The sequence below is a fragment of the Onychomys torridus genome, chromosome 23, assembly GCF_903995425.1.
Source record: "Onychomys torridus chromosome 23, mOncTor1.1, whole genome shotgun sequence".
In the NCBI taxonomy this organism is placed as follows: domain Eukaryota; kingdom Metazoa; phylum Chordata; class Mammalia; order Rodentia; family Cricetidae; genus Onychomys; species Onychomys torridus.
The window spans coordinates 51,278,810-51,301,474 of NC_050465.1; the positions used below are offsets into that span (position 1 = coordinate 51,278,810).

General features: G+C 36.4%; 1 protein-coding gene across 12 annotated transcripts in view; it reads right to left on the bottom strand.

The window, feature by feature from the left end:
* The window catches only part of Kansl1l (KAT8 regulatory NSL complex subunit 1 like), a 96,504-nt gene that overhangs the window by 31,652 nt on the left and 42,187 nt on the right, over positions 1–22,665 (bottom strand). For all 12 annotated transcript variants that reach the window (XM_036173526.1, XM_036173527.1, XM_036173525.1 and 9 more), the window contains exons 4-6: positions 20,594–20,791; positions 20,041–20,162; positions 10,628–10,832 (exon numbers count right to left, since the gene is read on the bottom strand). In XM_036173526.1, the coding sequence (XP_036029419.1) occupies positions 10,628–10,832; positions 20,041–20,162; positions 20,594–20,791 (525 nt within the window). The remainder of the gene's footprint in view (positions 1–10,627; positions 10,833–20,040; positions 20,163–20,593; positions 20,792–22,665) is intronic.

The following is a 22,665-nucleotide window of genomic DNA, read 5'->3' on the forward strand; positions in this document are numbered from 1 at the left end:
GTGGTGTTGTATAGTTTTATTTCTTTGATAAGTAATGCCTTTTAACATTTTCAACATATTTTCAACTTTACTGGTGACTAGGATATTCTATTTTATGAAAGCTGTTCAAATCTCATTATTACTGACAAAGGTTTTATTTTGATAAAATGGAACATACTACTAGCCATTTTGACCATTATAGCCTATAATTCTATGTATATGCCCATTTTTAATTAGTCTTTCTTCTTGAACTTCTTTAGCCATGTAAAAATATATATTAGATATATATCCATTCTGGATTCAAACTGTTTTGTTTTATATATATAGTTTAACATGTGCATATAGCCAGGCATGGTGGCACACACCTTTGATCCCAGCACTCAAAGATTAAGAGGCAGGAAGATCTTCTCTGACTTCCAGGCCAGGCCCGTCTGGTTTACATAGCAAGTTTCAAGACAACCAGGGCAAAACAAAACAAAACAAAACAAAAATCCCCTAACATATGCATGTATATGTGTGTGATATATGTTACATGTGATATAACAAATGTCTTCACTCAGTGTATACTCTCAGACTTAATGATGCCTTTGTTGAAAACAATAACTTCATCAAAAGCCAAATTAGCAATAATTTCTAATCAGTAATATATTTATCTTGTTTAAGAAATCACCTAGCCAGGAACATAAAGATATTTCCAATTTTTTTCCTAGAAACTTGTTTTGACATTCAACTTCAAGATCAACGAGAGAGTTTTATCATCAATCCATTTTTGCCTGAAAAACTTAAGAGGTCTTAACATCTTTCACATCACATCATCTCTGTCCTTTTCGATGGGAACTGGCAGTGTTCCTGATGATGCACAATTCTGAAAAATAATATGAGCCCGCTACATATCTTAAGGAGATCCATGTCCCTAGACCGAAGAGTTCTTTGAAGACAGGATTGTTAGGCCCATCTCCATGTCTGGCTTCTGCTGAGATGAATGACTTTACTCACAAATTTAATACCCAGCATCTCTGGGAAGTTTGCCGATACCCTTGGTTCACTCCAGGGCATGTTATATATATGTTCTCTCTCTCTCACACACACACACACATTCTGCCTAAAGATGAAAATATCCCATTATTAAGTTCTAGTTCCTTTTAACTAAACAGTTCCTTACTCAATTACCTCTTTTCTCTTGTAGTTTACCAGAAGCAGCCAGGAGGAACTAGATCACGTCTCCCCAGTTTGCTTGCAAGTTTTTTTTAGTAAATATTCAAAATCACTGCATTAGCACCTATGTAAAAAGTGGGCCTGGCTGGGTATTCCTGCAACTGCAGCTTTGGGGACTGGGGGAAATAGGCAGGTCCTAAGAGTTTCCCAGCCTGATAGCCTAGCCAAGAAAGTGAGCTTCCAGTATAGTAACACCTTGTCTCAAGGAAATAAGGTGGGTAGCAACATCAGAAAACACTTAATGTATTATGACCTCTACAAGCATGTCTACTCTCACATTCATGTGCAAGCACCACACAGCTGTGCACATATACACGCACACTTTCACATTTTCCTACCAACATTCTAATAATGGCAGCACGTATTTTCAAAGATGTCAACAGCCTTATCTTTTATCCTCTGCACTTTCTGAATTCACAAGAATCTAGACTTTTTTTCTATTATGCACCTTACAGGTTTTTTTATTCTTTACCTATTCACCAAATGCAAAGCATTATACTCTTGGGGCTTCCCTAACAAGATGCTATAGATGGAGGGGTTGAAAATTTCCACATTGACTTCTTGTAATTATGGCATCCCAGCTTTAATAGAGCAGACTTCCCAAGGTCCTGGGAGGCAATGCTCTTTTCCTGTTTCCACCTCCTGGACTTGTATCATCTTTGATTTATGGTAACATAACTCCAGTCTGCTTTTAGTTCCACAACGCCTTCATCTCGTTGTCTTGTTTCCCAAATTCTACTTTTTCTCTCTATGAACATGGACCACTGACTTAGGGCTCATCCTAAGTCCAAAATGATCTTGGTTTAAGTTCTTTAAATATGCAAAGACCCTATTGCTATCACAAGCTGGCCTACAGTCACACTCTTAGGAACCAGGTTTCAGGACAGGGACATCGTTGGGGATAAGAATGTCAATATCATCACGGTTGTTTAAATGTTTTACTCCCCTCTCTGCTTCCATGGGTAGAAACAAAAGTCACCTATACTACTTCTTTTATTCTTATGCAGTTAAGATGTTTTCCCCCTCCGGACATTTCCCAGATTTGTTTTTGGATTCTACAGTTTGAATGTGTTTTAGATAATAGGTAGATAAATGGACAGATAGATGGATAGATGGGTAGGCAGGTATTCAGTCTGAAATTCTGCTTTTTACATGTTTGATTTGTTGTTTGCCATTAATTTTGGAAATTTCTCATTATTTCAAATCTTTCTTTTGTCCCATTCTCTTTCTTTCTTTTGATATTCCAATGTCTCCAAATTCTTACATGTTCTATTTCGGTTTTTAAAATTCCCTTTTCTGTTTGAATTTAAGTTTATGAAGTTTCAATAGTCTGTGCTATGTGCGGTGATCTTTCCTCAACCATGTCCAGACCACAGATGAGCTTGCCATTGGCAAGCTTAAGTTATAGTGCTTTTAATTTGTAGCATAAATTTCTGGTTCCTTTTGATTTTCCATCTGTTTACATTGCAAATCTACTATGTCTTCTACTTTATGTATTAACAGCCCTAATGTAACATTTTAATTAAGATTGTCCATATGACAATCCAATTCCTTTTTTCTTGATGTTAGGGCTAATGGTTTGTCTCTTCAGTATGTGTTCTTCCTAATATGCCTTGCAGAGTTTTGCTGAATGCTGAGCATGATATACAATATAATAGGAAATAAGTAAACCTTTTATTATTGTTATATAAACTAAAAGTAATTGCTATTGCTATATAGGTGCCAGATACTTCAGAGTATCATTTTATTAGTATATATTCATGGTAAAAGTGTGAGTTTCTTTGTGGCATTCTTATGTATATATGAGATGTTCTTTGATTTTATCTATTTCTTTTACCCTCTCCTATCGATCCCCTTTCTCTTCAAAAATAGTCATACTTTTGTTTTCATGTTTTTTAAGCTAGATTCTATATATGAGAGAAAACATGACACTTATCTTCTGAGCCTGTTTTATTAACACAATAATATCTAGTCCCATCCACTTTGCTGCAAAAGAATAATTTGCTTCATTATGACTAAATCACTGTGTGTGTGTGTGTGTGTGTGTGTGTGTGTGTGTGTGTGTGTGTGTGTCTCCTCTTTGTCCATTAACATGTGGAAAGATGGGTTGATTAAATGACTGGGCTATTGTGAAAAGTGGTAGGATAGACAGAAATGCAGTTGATTATCTTATCAGTATGCTAACGTACATTCCTTTTAGGTATATGCTTAGGAGTGGCAGAGGAGAATATGATATTATTCTATTTTTTTTTCTTTTCTGATTTCCATACTGATTTTCATAGTGGTGGCATTAATTTATATTCTACTAATGATGCACATAAGCTGCTTATTCATCTATCTTTGTAAGAATTTCTGTTCCTGGATATCCTGATGATTGCCATTCTGACTAAGGTGAAATGGGATCTCAATTTAGTTTTGATTTGCATTTTCCTGAAGGCTAAGCATGCTGAACATTTTCCTACAGATTCATTAGCCATTTGTACTTCTTTTAAGAACTTGACTACTCAATGCATTTGCCCATTTATTTATTGGATGGTAGAAGGCTAGAGGGCTTGATCAGTTTTTATATATATACTCTGAACTTATTGTTCTTGAGATATATTCTAATTATGTAGTCCTCTTTGATCCGGAACTCTCTATGTAGACCAGACTGCCTATGAACTCAGAGAGCTCCAACTGCCTCTACCTCCCGAATCTTGGGATTAAGGTATACTTACACTCAGCCTGTATTCTGGATATTAATCTTTCTTCTGTTGGATGAGTAGTGGACACAAATTTTCTCTCATTCTATAGATTATTGCTTCACTTCATTTTTTAATTTGTAATGTAGAAACTATGTGTCGGGGCAGGAAGGGGAAGGTACTATGCATGTGTATAGAAGCCAGAGGTCAACACCAAATGACTTCATCTATAGCTCATACTTTGGAGACCAGGTCTCTCACTAAATCATGAGCTTCCATTTATCTAGACTAACTGGCCAGCAAAACCTCTGGGATGCATTTGACTCTAAGGTCCCTTCCCATGGCTACATACACACACCACTGCTCCCAGATTTTACATGGGTGCTAGGTAGTAACTCAGGTTCTTATGCTTGCAGAGCAAACCCTTCATACACTACGCCATCTCGACAGTGCCTAGAAACATTTTAATTTCATGCATTTGTCGCTTCTTTTTTCCAAAGTTTTTGACTTGTACACAGAAAGCCCTTGTTCCTATGTTTTAATGAATTTTCACTAAAACAGTTTCAAAGTTTTGGTTTTAATATTAAAATCTCTTATTTAGTTTGTATATATTTTGACAGGGTGAGAGTAAAGGTTTCACTCTATCACATGAAAACCAATTTTTACAATACCATCTGGTGAAGATGTACTTTGTAAAAATTTATTTATGAACCCTCTTGGAAATGCGATGGCTGTAGCTATGTGCGTTTGTTCTTGTTCTCAGTCGTCTTCCTTTCCAGTGCTTTGAGAAGTCTTGTTGGCATGGCTCTGTTCTATAATTTAAAGTCAGGTAATTGATTCCCCCAGCATTGCTATTTCTACTCACAAAGCCTTTGGTTATATGGGATCCATTTAGTTGTAAAATTGCTTTTTCTGTGAAGAATGTCATTGAAATTTTGGTAAGGATTGATTGGATCTATACAGAACTTAAGATAGTATACATATTTTCACAATAGTAACTCTGCTGATCCACTGACATAAGGTGTCTTTCCATTTTCTATCTTTTTTGGTTTCTTTCATCGGTGTTTTACAGTTTACACTTGTATAGTTAGAATTATTCCTTTATTTTTGTATTTGAAGCTAATGTGAAAGGGATTCTTTTCCTTATTTCCTTCTCAGCATGACTGTAACTGTGTATTTCAAAGTGACTGTATTTTGTGTGTTGATTTTGTATTCCACTATGTCTTGGAAATAGTTATCATATGAAAAAGTTTTACTGGGGAGTCTTTTTTATTTTTATGTGTCTGGGTTTGCCTGCATGCATGTTTTTGTACCATGTGGATAGCTGGTATTCATGGAAGACAGAAGAGGTCACCTGGTCCTCTGGAATAGCAGCCAGTGCTCTTGGCTAAACCATCTCTCCAGCTCCTAGTACGATCTTTTTAGTATCAAATCATTTGCAAATAAGGCTAATGGAATATTTCTCTTTTTTATAAGTTGTATCCATTTCATTTCTTTCTCATGATTTATTGATCTGGATAAAAAATACCAGTGATGCATTAGGAAGAATGGAGAGTGGACAACATTGTCTTGCTTTTGATTTTAGGGAAAATGCTTTTATTTGTTCACATTTTGTATATTGGCTATACATTTGTCATGCTTCAGTGTGTGTGTGTGTGTGTGTGTATGTGTGTGTGTGTGTGTGTGTAACATACCATAAACAAGTTAGTTTCATTCCAGAGATTAATAAATATAACACACATGTATATAAAAGGAACATAAATCTCATGATAATCTTACTGTCTCAATAGATATAGAAAAAGCCCTTAACCAAGTCCAAATCCCTTTTTTATAAAAGCCCTGAAGAAATTTGGAAGAGAAAGAACATAACCACCCTCTATCTATATTTAGATAGCTGGATAGCTGGATAGACAGACAGACAGGCCAGAAGCCCTAATTTCTTAGATGCTATCATCCCATGCTTTCTGGCTTCTCAAGTGTTTGTTGAGAGGACACATCTAATGTTATTCCGATAGAGATGCCATTGGAAGTACATTGACATTCTCCTCTAGTAGCTTTTTTTTCCATGTTGTGTTTCACATTTCATTTTCATTTTGACAGTCTTCTGTTACTCTTCCTGTATTCTCAATGTACTACAAACTCATCAGTGACTCACCTTCCGAAGTGCTAAGACGACAGGTGTATGATACCACACCTTTCTCATGTATTTAGTATTCTTCCCTTGTTCTACTGTTTGCCTTTAACTCTGATGTGGCATGGAAAGCCTCTATTCTTGTCATATTTATCATGGATTCTTAGTGCCTCCAGTTCCAGTCTGTCTATTGCTGTGGATATCGCTCTGTGTAAATAAAGTTCTGATTGGCCAGTGGCCAGGCAGGAAGTATAGGCGGGACAAGAGAGAAAAGAATTCTGGGAAGTAGAAGGTTGGAGAGGGACACCGCCAGCTGCTGCCGCCGTGAGAAACAACATGTAAAGACACTGGTAAGCCGCAAGCCATGTGGCAAAGTATAGACTAACAGAAATGGGTTAATTTAAGATAGAAGAAGCAGATAACAAGAAGCCTGCCACAGCCATACAGTTTCTAAACAATGTAAGTTTCTGTGTGCTTTCTTGGTTGGGTCTGAGCGACTGTGGGACTGGCGGGTAAGAGAGATTTGTCCTAACTGGGCCAGGCAGAAAAACTCTAACTACAGTCTATATCATTGGTTTGAGAAATTTTCTGTTACCCTGTAATTGAATAGGTTTTTCTATGCCTTTCACTTAAAACTCAGCTCTTCTATAACATATACTCTTAGGTGTAGCTAGAGTTTTTCTCTCCGGGTCCTGCCAAGCGCCGGCAGTCCCATAGCCCACTTATACAGATGCTTATATTATTTAAACTGCTCAGCCATTAGCTCAGGCCTACCATTGTCTAGCTCTTACTCTTATACTCAGCCCATTTTTGTTAATCTATATATCGCCACGTGTTCCATGGCTTTACCTGCTGCCTTTACATGATGTTCCCTGGATGGCAGGCTGGCGTCTCCTCTCTGCCTTCCTGTTCTCTCAATTCTCCTCTCTGTTAGTCCCGCCTATACTTCCTGCCTGGCTACTGGCCAATCAGTGTTTTATTTATCAATCAATCATCCACAGCACTTGGGTTTGGTCTCTCCCAAAGTTTTTCAAAGTCATAGGCATCCTGCTTTTTATGTATTTTTTAACTCATCTCTAAGTGTACTCTTGACCTTTATTATCATTTATTATTGTTACTATTATTTGTTTGCTATTTAATTTGTTTCCTTGCTGAATTTTCAATCCATGTTGCAGACTTTTATTCTTAGGTCCTGAGTTGATGTCTTCTTTAAAGTCAGGTTTAAAAGTAGGCTTTTGCATTCTTTGTCTTATATTTCAACTATTTCAGCATCTTTGGTTTTACCTATTGAGAAGTTATGATCTTTTGGATAAGGGGTCATACTGTCTAAATTTTTCATATTTCTTGTGGTTTTATACTGTGACTTAGACATCTATTGGGCTGTATATATTTTCTTTCCTTTGTATTTTCATACCTTTTGAGAGGATAGTTTTCTCTTGGGCTTATGGTTGACACTACTCTTTAAAGGAGATGAAGCAAAGATTCATAACAAAACAATCATTTGTCCAGAGGATAGTTATTAAAATGCAAATGACTACCTACATCCTTAGTAAGGTTATAAAATGTCTCAGATCCTAACTACAAAAACAAGGAAGTTGAAAAATTATTAATGCTGAAGCTACTACTAAGGAAAAAGAGTGGAGAGTTTTAAGGGTAACCGAGGAAGTGAGGAAGGAGAAACAGTAAGAGCATATGTAGGAACGATAACAGAGGCAGGAAGAAGACTCAAACTCCAGAAACAAGCAAAGCAATCATAGAACCGTAAGAGGAACAAAACCAAGAAAAATTAAACTCTAAAAAGGAAATAAATAGAAAAACAAATCAACAGCCAATCTTTCCTCCCTGCTTAGATACTGTGAACCGTCTTTTTAACTTAGGCTACAAGCCTCCCACATCCTGATTCACTTCTGAATCCTTTCAGGTTCCTTCTCAGAGTCTGCAGCTATCCCCTGTTCTTGCACTGGAGCTCTTCTAGTTTGGTAGTGAAGCGTGTGAAAAAGGAAGTATTCTTAATCTGGTGATTAAATCTCAGCCTTTCAGTGTATCTATGTCCTTGAACTGTGAATTTAACAACTGTTTCTAACCCACATGTACACACCCACGTAAGTGAGAAATAACCAGTAATAAAAATGGAAAAGATGTTCTTCCTTCAGGTGGTAAAATCTTTTTCTGAAGACTCTTTGTTATAGATAATGCCTAAGCCAATTTCACATTGGTTCTCTTCCTCCTTATATGCTAACGCCATTAGCCATCCCCTCTTAACTTTCAGTTTTAAAATGTGTCAGTCTATCAATGAATGGTAGTCCATGTGGTTAGTATACCATATGGTTTTTGTGTCTACAAACAGAATTTGGCTTTAACTCTTGATTTTCCTGTCTCCCAATATTTCAGGGTAGCAATTAGCCTCACAATCTTAAATCTGTGACAGATCCATGAAATGGAATTAGCTTTTAAGTTGCTCACTGTTTTAGTCTAAAGATAGGAGTGATTACTGTCTAACTTTTTTGTATGCTGGAACTGAAACCACAAGTCCTGAAAATGTACTTAGTAGTATAATATTTACAAATTTAAACCTTTCCCCCTTGGTTGTCAGAGGAATGGTGATCAGTTAAGTACTTCCCATGTCCTCTGTACAACTGTAAGAGCTTTACCCTCCCTCTCCAATGCACTGTTACTTCTCCTCACTGCCTTGTGTCACATTGCCTTGTATGACCAGTGTGTACAGAAATGTACAGAAATGTTTCTAGTACCTTAATTCTCCAAAGGATGACCTAGATGCACAGGAGTTAATTTACTATATGTATTAGCCACTAACCTTTAGTTTCAGTGGGTCCTTCCTAGAATAAGTTGGTTTCTTAGATAACAAAACAACAGTTAGCACATTCAGAAATTTCAGCACTGGCTCTTTGTTGTTTGCTTGCAGTGCTGGGGATGAAGCCAGAAGAGTTTATGGATGGTAGACTGGGGATGTAGTCAGTAGCTACATCCCCAACCTGATAAATACTTTTACCTAATCTACCAACCACACTTCAGTTTTCTCATTGTTCTAAGAAAAATTGTTCCTCTGACAATATTCTGTTTTGTGTTGTACATTAATCCTCTCATATATCTTCTTAATATCTCAAGAATAATTCTTCATGACATGACACTGAGAACTCTAAGTTTTCCAAGCTAGTTGTTTCTTAGTAGCATATTTCTAAACTTGGCTCTGTCTAATCATTACTCATACTTAAATTAGAATGATGTACCCCTGCATCATACTAATACTGTCTCTTTCTAGTAAGCAACTCTGGCTTTGATAATTTGGGTGATGTATTTTCTAACTGTCTATGGTACAATTTTTATGAACCCCTGACAACAGGCAGGAGGGGTGGTTGTACTTTAAGTCTATGCAGATCTCCTATTTACAGTCTCCTCCTTGGTCCTCACCCCAGTTTCTTATTAATTTCTCACTATTCTTGCCCCGTCATTCATTCACTTTCTCATCCATTCTATTTATTAACACCCTGCCCTGTCTTTCTACATACCTACCTACCAGCCAGTCCATCTTCTCTGTGCCATCACTGTACTCATGGGTACATGTGGTTTTTTGTGTTGTGTTGCTTTGAGACACTGTGTCATGTAGGCCACACTGGCTTGGACCTCAATTATGTGGCCTAGGATGACCTTGCTTTTTTCATCATCTTGCCTCCACCTCCCAAGTGTATGTCACTATGCCTCAAACCCTGGGGCTTTGGGAATGCTTACCAAATGCTCTTAGAAATTTATCCATAGCCCTAGCCCTCTCTTGTTTTCAGTAGTTCATTACTATCCTTATAGGGACAGGGATGTAGCTCAGTTGGTAAAGTACTGGCCTAGCATTCACAAAATTTGGGTTTAATTCCCAGCATACTCATAATCCAGGCACCCCAGCGGTGAACAGGAGGATTAGTTCAAGATCATCCTTGGCTACACAGTAAATTAAGGCCAGCATAGGATACATAAGACCCTGTTTAGAAGGAAGAGAGGGAGGGAGGGAGGAAGAGAAGAAATTAAAAATTTTGATACTCAAATATTCCCACATTTGGCCAGAAGAAACTTCTCAAAGCTAGCTCCTGCATTAGTGTTTCCCACTAATCTTATACCTTGTGTTTACCTGAGCAAATATTTCTAACACAGATGTGTAGTACATTTCATTATTACCCTTACCTGAATGTTTCAAAAATCACCTTGACATTTAATTTTCTTTAAAAATTATTTTAATATACTTACAAAACAGCAACATATATTTATTTTTTTAAACCAGAAGCTTGGTCATAGCTCAGTATAGGGTGCATGTTGAGCATGCATGGGGCCCATGTTAAATTTCCAGCAGCAAAGAAAACAATAGTTATTATTTTTTTAAATGAAGAAAAAGAGAAATTTTAGTGTACACAGAGTATACTGCTATGTTAAAAAACTTATTAAATCCCAATTTTATTGTCACTATCAATTATTATCTAATTTATAACTGTATTTTAAGTTTTTATATGCAATTATTCCATGTATATATCTTTATATAAATATATAAAACTCACATCCAATTGTACTCAAAATATACTGCAGTGAACTCTTCCTTCATGTTCCCTAAATGCAGCCTTACCTGAGGAGTCCAGTAAAAGGTAGGGCTCAATCGGTAGAGCTTTCTCTTATGGAAACTCTGAAGTGGCCTTGTCCGGGCAGCTGTGCTCATGACAGCCAAGGATGGGGATTTCATCCGCGTCCTGTCCTTCCTCCTCTTCTTACTGTGCTTCTGAGTAAGTAACCAGCTACTGGAGGAAGAGAGCTCATCTAAGTTCTCTGAAGCACTGAAGTGGATGAAATATTTGGAGATAGGGGGTAAAAGAAAATGAAAAAAGACAAAGAAAACTAAGTGTCAGTTTTCTTGGTTTATTATGATAGAAGAGTATTCACATTAGCCAGTTTTGTGATAACAATAGGTAAAATAATTGACATTAATGGAGAATTTCATAGTAAAAATATAGAAATAATTTCTATTTTCTGCTACAAAAGGTACATCTTCAAAGTTAAAATGTTCTTTAGTAAAAAAATGAATGTTCCTTGCAAATCAGTAATTCACATACGACACAGTTTTAATTATTTATGCCAATTTCTTTTTGCATTTAGGTAAAGTACGTCAGAACCAAAGGCTTAAAAAGTACCAAGGTCTCCTCACTGCATCTTTAATCCCTCTTAAATAAAGAAGCTCACTGCATACCAAATTTCAGTGAGTTCTGAAACAGCTACAATCCTATTATAGTTTAGAAATGTTTAAAACTTATAAGTTATAACTAACTGTAAAGTAATGAAATAAGCTATATATGGAAAATATGATTCTCTAATTACTCTTTGTACCAGTTTTTAATGTAATATTTAAGGTTTTTTTTGTTTTGTTTTATTTTTGTTTTATTTTTTTTCGAGACACGGTTTCTCTGTGTAGTTTTGCGCCTTTCCTGGAACTCACTTGGTACCCCAGGCTGGCCTCGAACTCACAGAGATCCGCCTGGCTCTGCCTCCCGAGTACTGGGATTAAAGGTGTGCGCCACCACCGCCTGGCTATATTTAAGGTTTTGTGAACTGAAGTTCCCAGAAAAAAGACATCTCTTTTGAAGATTTACAAACTGCCAGGTTAAAACTTCATGATTATGTTGGACTATTACACATCAAGAGAAAAGTATGTGCTATCTTTAGTCCCTAACAGCCATTTGGTACCTGTCTCTGAATTTGATCTAGCTTTATTTTAACTAGCAGTAGAAAACCTTTGGAATATATTAATAATATAATATATTAATAACTAACTTATTACCAGACCACCAGCTTCTACCAACACAAAAATTAAGAATGTCAGGAGTCAGCACCTGAAAAGGCTAACAGATGCCCACTTTGCTGCAACTGGACTACCTGAATCTCCAACCCTGTATCTGTTAGGTGCCTTGGTGTATGTCTTTCTTTTGTTCATAAAAATATTCATGAAATTGTTTCCACAGTGGAACATATCATTCAAAGCAACCTGAATCTGTTCCTACGTGTAATCATCAGAATAAGCAGCCATAGGAATTTTGAATAGCTATTTTAAGTTAACACACTTCATTTACATTAGTATATTACATAGGATATACTAATATATTGATATATAATACATAGTAATATATTTATGTGCGAATATAAGTAAGCTTTTCAACCACAACAGGTACCAATTTCAAGTTACATGGCCCAGCACTAGTTGACTTAGTAGTCAGCAAGTAACAGGTGAATTTGAGATAGGCTAGACAGACACAGGGATCAAAGTGACAAACAGCATACTGGCTGATAGGTGATCCAACTGTAGTGTAGGATGGCAGAGTATTATGTGACCACTCAACACCTGCTGGGACAACTGCTAACTACCCTTTGCTTCATTATAATTACATCTCCATTTTAGTAGTCTAGAAAATTTGCTACATCTGAAAAACCCCACAGAAGGGCAGAAAAGCTGGTTAGCCCTATTCCAGGACACACACCCACACCCCTTCCTGGAATCCCTCACATTTCCTCTACCTTAACTCAAGAATAGTCCTTCCTTTATCATTTTAAGTTTGGGCATAAAAGGAGCTATTGGAGATTTGGGATATGTTTCTTCCTGAGAAACCAGCTATTACTGCTTCATGTAATTCTGTCTTGTAATAAACTTGCTCCAAATGCCTTACTTGCTATGTCTTTAATGGTGACAAGAACCTTTGAGTAGAGGTCTCGGTTTGTTCTCCTTATCTTTCCATATCACTAATCAAATAATACTATTGAATTAAGAACAATTGGTGTTTGCAGATAATACAAGTCAGGGTTTTTCTAGGGGCTGGAGAAATAGCTCAGTCTAAAAGACCTGTCGTGAAAGCACAGGAACCTGAGTTTGAATGCCTAGTGCCCTTGTCAAATCCAAATGCAGCAGGTGCCCTGATTTCTTTTTTTCATAACCCCAGAACTGGGGCAGGAGACAGGCTTAAATGAAACCTAAAACTCAGTGGGGTGGATGCACTCCAGGTTCAGGGAGACCTTGTCTCTGAAAGTAAGGTGAAGAATGCTTAAAGGAACCATCCAACTTTCAACCTCTGGCCTCCACACACATGCACATACAAGCACGGGAACACATACATACACCATACTCCTACGCACATTCATACCAAACACACACACACACACACACACACACACACACACACACACACACAAGATACTGTTTTCTCTAACACTCGTGTTGCTTTTAAATCATATTACAGCTACTATAAGAATATTCTTTAGATTGGATGAAACAAAAATTCAAGAATGCTTACATAGCCATGGGAAACCAGAAAGTTCTAAAGAAGCCTGGGTAGTTATGCTGATGAAAACAAAAAGAAGAGCTAAGAAGTAAAGACCGTAACTATAATACATTCAACAACTACACCGTGGTATTTGTAACAATTAGTAATAACACAAAACTCATCTAAAGTGTTTTGCCAGTTCCGGTGACACTGGTGTGTAGTACTCAGGTAGCCTCAGCGATGAAATCATACTATAAGGTCAAGGCCTGCCTGGTGTACAGAATAAGGCAAAGACCAGCCTAGGCAATGTAGTGAGACCTATCTCCACATGAAAAGAGTACTATGTGCTGGGTCCATAGCACCATGCCCAGATAAATATGATTTTTTTTTAGTCTAAAGCCAAATATTACCATATTTAACTAGTTAATAATTGAGATACATAGCTTGTCAAGCACTTAAGATAGTTCCAAAAGTTTATAAAAAGTACACACATATATATAATTTTTAAAGGGCTAGGATGGATATATATAAAACAGTGGTCAGAGCACCTGCCTAGCATGTATAAGGCTCTCAGTTCAATTCACAGTACAAAATAAATATATACTTAAGCTGTAGTCTTTTAACTTTTTGTTAGGATTTCTACTACACTTAAACATGGCTATTGAGAACAAAAGCAAAGTACAAGACTTAACAACCAGATATAAAGTATAGATTTTGTTGGATACTGATCCTAAAAAACCAGTCATTAAAAGATAACTTTAAGGATGAAAAGTTGAATGTGACTAGAAAACTTGATGATAATGATATATTATGGTTAGCATGCTAACTATATGTTTGATTTGATAAATAGTCAGGAGGTTCAGGAACTCAAGACCAAGGTGACAAAATATGATAAATGTGATAATAAAATATTACATATTTTTAGAAGAGTCTATCACATAAATATGCAGAACTGTTTAGTGCTAAAGTAATAGACTCCTGGATTTACTTGAAAATATTTCTGGAGTGAACAAGCATGTTAGAAATAGAAATAGCTAAATAATTGAACTATAGCAAAATATGGAGATGACGAAGCCTAGAAATAGATTAATTTTTCATGTTTTCTATGTTTAATGTTTTCCACTGAGAAAAAGAAACTGATTATTATAGTGTTATTTGTATTATTGCCTCTGGCTATTAAATTCAAATGGGATGATTTATTGTTATTATTATTATTATTATTATTATTATTATGATTTCTTTTTGTAGTTGTTTTTAAGAAAAGTTCTTACTATGTAAGTCAAATCTAGCCTCAAACTTGCCATGGCCCAAGATGGCCTAGCCTAGAACTCATGATTCATCTATGCCAGCCTGTTAAGAACTAGGACAACAGGCGTGTGCTACAATGCCTGCCTAAAGAGGATTTAAAAACATGAAGACAAAACAAAACAAACAAACAAAAACATAAAGCAGAAAGCTACTGTTAATTGTCACACATTATTTCTTATCTGAGTTCAAAAAAGGTAGTGTTTTTCATTTTAAATAAAAATTAGAAATATACACACAAAGAAAAGAAAAAAATAGTTAAGTGAATTGGGGAGACTGCTTCCTGTGCATTGCATATGTGTTTGGACTGCTCAGAACTCATGTGAGGAGTGTGGTATGGGGCCTGCACAGTACAAGATAGAATACAGGCAGATCCTGGGAAGCTAGGCCTACCTGCTAAAGATTCCTATCTCAAAAGGTGTACCTGAAGGTCAACCTCCACACTTACATCATTGGAGATAAAAACAAAAAGAAGACGTTTTACAAATAAAAGTAACTCCTATTGGCACTACTTTAAAAACACAGCAGGGAAGTTTCATTTCTCCACTGACATCATACATCCAGCTAATATGATAATTAGTGTCATCCATCAGAATCCAAACTTATATTGAAAACAATTACTCGGAAAACATTGCTAGCAAACAATATTCTTATAACTGAGAAGTGACTATTGAACATTGTGATGGTAAAACTATTACTTTATATTGTGACTAGTTTGACAACATATCTGCAACTTTTCAATTATGATACCCAATTAGAAGGAATGGTTGCATTTCATGGGAGATAATTACCATTAATGGAAATAGTATGGCAATGATTCATTGGAATTTAATTATATACCCCATTCTAGAACTCATTAAGGCAAAAAATCAAACAAAAGTTTAGACCTTGTTTCAAGTAGAAGTTCTCTTTCTCAGAGATAATATATAGCATCTTATGTTCATTTTAGAATATCAAGTCTAAAAACTTATAACTCCCTCACTGGTAGAATGCAAAGCTTCATTTATTTGGACATTTGAACATACTTATTTGGTTCTCAGTGAGCCCAGTGTCAGTGCTAGGACTAACAAACTAAAAGATTAAATCCAACCTTAGCACTTCTGAGTAGACAGTTCCTAGTTAATAAACAAGGCTGAGGAAATCAATGAATAACAAATGCACAAACAAGTTCCCCAGAAAATAACTAACAGTGAGTTAAAGACATGAGAAGAGGTTTTAAGATACTTCTAAAAATGACCTAAATATTTAAAAATATTTATCACAAATAGTTTTATTTGACCCTCCAAAAGTTAAAGAAAGGCTAAACTTTAAAATTTAAATTTCTTCCATAATACACCATATGATACACCATAATGGAAACCTAGAATGAGTACACTTTGATAGAAGAACTAAAACGTTTTACTTGGGAGGTTACTTCTATGACATGTCAACTGTACAGAATGCAGTGAAAATCACAAATGCAAGCAAGCTTCCATTACTGTTAAGTGTGTGTGTGCTTGTGTGTTCGGATGCTTGTGGGGAGCAGAAGAGGAGCTCTTTGGAGTATGAGTTACAGGCATTAAGAGCCACTCAGAGGCACAGGTGCTAGGATCAGGAAATCTGATCCCCAGGATAGGGCAGCAAGCACTGAGAACTGTTGAGTCATCTCTCCAGTTCTAATCCAGATGCAAATTAGATGAGAAGCAAAACCCATGGAAGCAGTCACCAGAGCAACAGAATACTGAGAATACTGAAGTGACTATTGCAGAGTAAAAGTAAGTACAATTCCCACCCCCCCCTTTTTTTTTTGGATACAGGGTCTCCTACATTCCAGACTGGCCTCAAAACCCTGATCCTCCTGCCCCAACTTCCTCAGTGCTACAATTAGAGGTGTGAACCTCCGTATCCAGAATATGTCATACTGGGCATGGAATCTAGAGCCTCATGTCAGCTAACACTGTATCAGCTGAGATATACCCAAGCAGCCCCTCAACATTGTTTTAAGAATGTCAGTGATCTGTAAGAAATTGCAAAACATATTGGCATAGTTTGGAGCCTGGTCTACCAAATGTCTACATGCTAAAGAGTTGGCACAGAGGCTGGCATCGATAAAAGGGTGGGGGAACCTTTAGCAGTGAGACAGAGAAATAGACTATAGAGAGGTTCTGGAGTCATAAGAGGGATGACCTTAAGAAGGATGCTTAAGAACCCAGACTCTCTGTCTTCCTTCTTGCTCCCTGGTTCCTGATGAGCAGGCTGCTTTGTACCCCCAAATACTCTTGCTAGAGTGTGCTGCCTCACTGCCAGCCTCAAATTAAGGAATGGGACCAGCTGATGTGAACCTCTAAAACTGAAAGCCAAAATAAATATATCCAAATGCACAGCTGATCATTTCAGGTATTTTTCTTATACTGACTGAAGGATGACAAATATTTCATTCATTCAATATTAATTGATGTTCATAATATGTCTTTTACTGATCACGTGTTCAAAACTGCAATTTAACAAGATAAACTAAAGAAACTCTACTCTTTTGAAGTTTATATAAGGTCAAAAACAGAAGACAGATAATATGTAAAAAGTTTAACAAAACAAATCACAACTGTTATCTGATATTCAAACTACCCATGAAATAACTGATTGATTCCTTGTTTTTTCTTTGAGTAGTAAGTGAAGGCAGAGCCTCACACACAACTAAGCCACATCTCCAGCTCTTGCAATGCTCCTGCCCCAGCTTTGCAAGTGGCTAGGATGACAGAAATGCATCACCATGCCCATTTTGACTATTCTCTTCGTGTAATATATGGAAATATACAAGATTATGCTGCTACCAGTTAGCTAAATTAGTATTATCTCAACTCTAATTCCAAGTTTTGTGTTTGGTTTTTATATTTAATTATGTGTTTATGTGTATGTGTATCTTGTATGGGTATTTGAACATATGAATACAGGTTCCTGTGAAACCCAGAAGACAGTATCAGAGTCCCTGGAGGTAGAATTACAGGATATAAGCCATTTGACATGGGTGCTGGGAACCAATATCAGGTCTTGGCAAGAGCAGTTTGTGCTCTTAACCACTGTGCCATCTCCTAAAACTGTTTATTTTTTAAGACAAGGTCTCACTGTATAACTCACAGGCTGGCCTTAAACTAGCAATCCTCTTGACTCGGCCTCCCAAGTCCTAGGATTATAGGCATGAGCTACCATGCCTGCCTGGCTACAAAAAGACATTTTTAGCAATAAAATTTTTAGAACATTTATCAGTGTTTAAAATTATGTATTTGGGCTGGAGGGATAGCTTAGCCATTAAAGGCTAGGCTCACAACCAAAAATATAAAATTATGTATTTATCTGAATGATTATGATAGTGAGATGGTTTAAAAGAAAATGCATCCCAAAGGGAGTAGCACTATTAGGGAGGTGTGACTTTATAGGATTCGGTATGGCCTTGTTGAAGGAAATGTGTCTCTATGGAAGTGGGCTTTGAGGTCTCATATATATATATATATATGCTCAAGCCATGCCCAGTGAGATAGACCAGTTCCTGTTGCCTACATATCAAGATGTAAAACTCTCAGCTCCTCCAGAACCATATCTACCTACATGCCACCATGTCCCACCATGATGATAATGGACTGAACCTCTGACTGTAAGCGAGCCACCCCATTAAATGTTTTCCTTTATAAGAGTCACAGTGATCATGGTGTCTCTTCACAGCAACAGAACCCCTAATTAAGACAGATGGCATCAGTTATTCCTCAACTAGACTCTTCTATCACAAGGACAGAACCCATATCTGGTTTTATTCAAGATTATATACCCATACAAACCAATAACTGGGCATATTATCATCATTCAGATATGTATAAATTATATGTGACTTTTTATATTACAAGAGACTGGATATTTCTATGGTAGGTTGAATGTAATTGGCCCCTATAATCTCACAGGGAGTGGCACTACTAGGAGGTGTAGCATTGTTGGAGTGGGTATAACCTTATTGGTGGAAGTATGTCATTGTGGGGTAGGCTTTGAGGTTTTCTATGCTCAAGATACTGCCCAGTGTCTCAGTTGACTTGCTGTTGTATGCAAGATGTAGCTCAGCTAATTCTCTAGCACCATATCTACCTGCATGTTGCCATGCTTCCTGCCATGATAATAATGGACTGAACCTCTGAAACTGTAAGCCGCCACCTCAATTAAATATTTTTCCTTTAAGCCAGGCAGTGGTGGCACACGCCTTTAATCCCAGCACTCATGAGGGAAAGCCAGGAGGATCTCTGTGAGTTTGAGGTCAGCCTGGTCTACAGAGCAAAATCCAGGACAGGCACCAAAACTACACAGACAAACCCTGTCTCAAAAAAGAAAAACAAAAATTTTTTTTTTCCTTTATAAGAGTTGCCGTGGTCATGGAGTCTCTTCACAGCAATAGAAACCCTAACTCTGTGTGTGTGTGTGTGTGTGTGTGTGTGTGTGTGTATCCAGTAATACGGTCATGATTATAAGCATAATTTAGATAAGCCAAATGATATAGAAAATGTATTTAGCATGAAACCACAATGCTTACTCATCATTTTATTACTCAACTTGTAACTGACTTTCATCGTGAACCCAAACCAGGGTTCTTGTAAACAGACTCTCATAGTTGCCCTATACAACCAGCAAGTGTTACTTTCCAAGTGAAGCACCAGTGATGCAAAGAATGGTACTATGTCAAAAACCACATAAAATCAGTAGAAAAACTATTTTCATCATAGAACCAGGGAAAAATGACTGAGCATAAATAAAACTAGAAATATTTTAAAACAAGCCTTATGAACAGTCAATTAGAAATAAAAATATTTTTTATTTAAGACTTAATTTATATTCACTAATGTAACTTAAGAATGGAATAGCCATTCCATTAATATTAATACCTAATATGATTTTTATCAGGATATATATTTTCCTTTTTTTATATTTGAAAGGTTTTAAAATAACTAATGATATGACTATTGACATAAAAATTAATGTAAAATTATGGTGATATGTGCCAGTCTTCTGTGCCCAACTCTATATATGTATGTGTGTGTGTGTGTGTGTGTGTGTGTGTGTGTGTGTGTGTGTGTGTGTGTGTGTGTATAGATAGATAGATAGATAGAGTCTTTCTTAAGTTATAGTAAACTAGAGATCAAGAATAAAAAATGTACAAAATGGAAGTCATAGTAATAAGGCAATACTTCCATAGCAAATATTATCACTAGTATGATTTTTTTAGAAGGACTAAAATTCCTAGAAATTATACTTTCTCATGGAACAGTTTTAAATTTACATTAATCTCATCCAAACTGTATCCATGATCTACTGATTGTACTATTGTAGTCCTTAATGTAGAAGAAAAATGACTGTACAGGTATAGATCAACAAAATTAAAATAAGCCAAATTTAGAAGCCAAACTCTTCAAGTAATACCTACCTCCTTGAAATGCCATTAGCCAGACATTTGTGGCTACAGGATTTAGAGGAGAGGGGTGATGAAGTTGGAGACAGGTTGAGAGGGGCAATCAAACTGTTAATGATCTCAGTCAACTGTGCACTCTACAAAGAAACAGTTAACACTTTAGTACAGTTAAGCATCATTAAGATTCTGAATTTCTCTCCTGAGTACTTGTATATGCTGTACTGTATTAACTGATTTGCATATACTGAACCATCCTTGCATCACTAAAATGAAGCCTACTTGGCCATAGTATTTGTTTCTTAAAAATGTGTTCCAAGTGGCCTACTTTCTCCAACAAGACCCCACCTTATAACTTCTAACAAATGACAGATCTGTCACTGCATTGATCTGGTTAGAACCTTCATGTGCCTTAAAAAACCTTCAGAATCTCATGGACTAGGTCTATGATGTAGAGAATAATGCTGAACACAGGACTTTTAGAGGGTATTTGATATCTCAACCCTATCAATAGTTTAAGAAGCAAAAACTTATCTACAGTTATTTGATAAAGCAGACACTCTAAGCTTACCTGTTTTTCTATGTTCCGAAGAAGTAGTGTAGGACTGCTTGGTGACATCTCAAAATCGTGCTCTGGCAAAGGCTCTTGGCTCCGCTGGGGAACCTGAGAATTCACTGAAGTGTTTAAGGAAACTGCTTGGTTTGAAAACTGTATTTGTTTTTTCAAAATGTCTTTTGGAAGCTGACATTCTTCTAAGATCACTATCCCCTAGGGGGTAAAAAACAGTAAAAGTGATCACATCCTACTGTCCTCATGGAAAACATAGAAGTAGAATTAAAAATGCAGTTTATCTCTCTTTAAAAAAATGGATGATTGGGGCTGGAGAAATGGCTCAGTTCTTAACTAAGAACATATACTGTTCTTTCAGAGGAACTGAGTTTGGATCACAGCACCTATGCTGGGCATTCTACAACCACCTAAAACTCCAGCTCCAGGGATCCAACACACACACACACACACACACACACACACACACACACACACAATTTTTAAAAACAGCTTGTTTTTTATCCTTTGTGATTAGGCCACTAGAGTAACTGTCTAGTGGACTAGAAACTGTCTCCATATGCCTGTGCCATAGTTAAGGAGAAGTGCCAAGAAAAAAGGAAAAAGAGAGAGAGAGAGAGAGAGAGAGAGAGAGAGAGAGAGCGAGAGAGCGCCTTGGCCTTGATCCAAAAAGAAGGGGGAAAGGGGAAAACAGAACTTGGAAATCTACCAAAAAAGTTATGGGGCACCTGAAAATTACAGAGAAACAAATAATAGACTGAAAAGGAGAAAGAAAAGCCAACCACAGTTTTACCTCCCCACCTGGAGAGGGAAGGGAACAAGGATTAATGGGCCACATCAAAAAATAGAACTGGGGATTGAGTGTACAGGAGTATGCAAATCACTAAGAAGATTTCCCCAAAACTAGAAGAGACATGCAAACCAAGAGGGAATGTAGACATATACAAAACCAAAAGCCCACTATAACAATTCCAAAAAATAATTACTAAATTAAAAAATACTAAAAAAGATGAAATTGCAGATAAAGGCCTAAAAAGCTTACTAACAAAAATGATCAATGAGCTCCAAGAGGACTCAAAGAGATAAATGAAGTAAGGATATCAATCTATGATCTGGAGAGAAAAGAGAGCAACATATAGGAGAAAATCAACAGACTAGAAGAAAAATTCAACAGGATAATAGAGATTTTTAAGAAAAAAAGTTGGAACTAAAAAGCTCATGAAAAGAAATACATAAGAATTATAAAAACCAGCAGTACTAAATCAATGGTTTATGATTCCCCTTTAGTCTTCTACTATTATTTAAGCAATCAGTATATTTTAAAGAATTATTAATTGATGTTTTGTGGCATTAAAGACACCAATGGGGGATTTTGTAATAAAGGAAGAGGATTGTTGAAGTTGTACTGTTATAAATTCAAATTAGAATGCTAAAATTTTGTAAACTTAGAAGCAATCTCAAGTAGGAACCACAAAGAAAATAACTACAATATATACACAAAGGAAAAAAGGACTTTCAGCATCAAAAATAAGTAAATCTTTAACCGAACGGCTTGAGAGGCAGAAGTAGAAGAATGTATGTGAAGTCAACCAAACTAATCTACATATCAACTTCCTGGCCACCCAGCACTTCACAGTGAGACCCTACCCCCAGAATAAAATAAAGTACAAAATAAAGTGAACAAAAAGAGGGCAGTAATGAAAAAAAAAGAAAAAAGTAATACAACATTCAGAAAACAAACGATGTCAAAAGTAAATTGATCCTTGTAATTAATGACTTTGATTATAAATGGATTAAACCTTCCAATCAGAAGTCATGGAATAGCAGAAATGAATAAAAATGTATCAATGGAAACCTATCTGGAAGACATTTCTTAATCCAGTGATATAATAAACTGAAAATGATAGAAAAACATACCACACAAATAGCAACCAAAAGAGAACAGGGTGGCAATACTAATGTCAGTCAGTAAAGACATAACAATTATAAACATATATACAGCTAATAATTAACCATCATAACAGGAAACAAAACATTATAAAAGTGAAGAAATAGTTGCACAATAATAACTCACT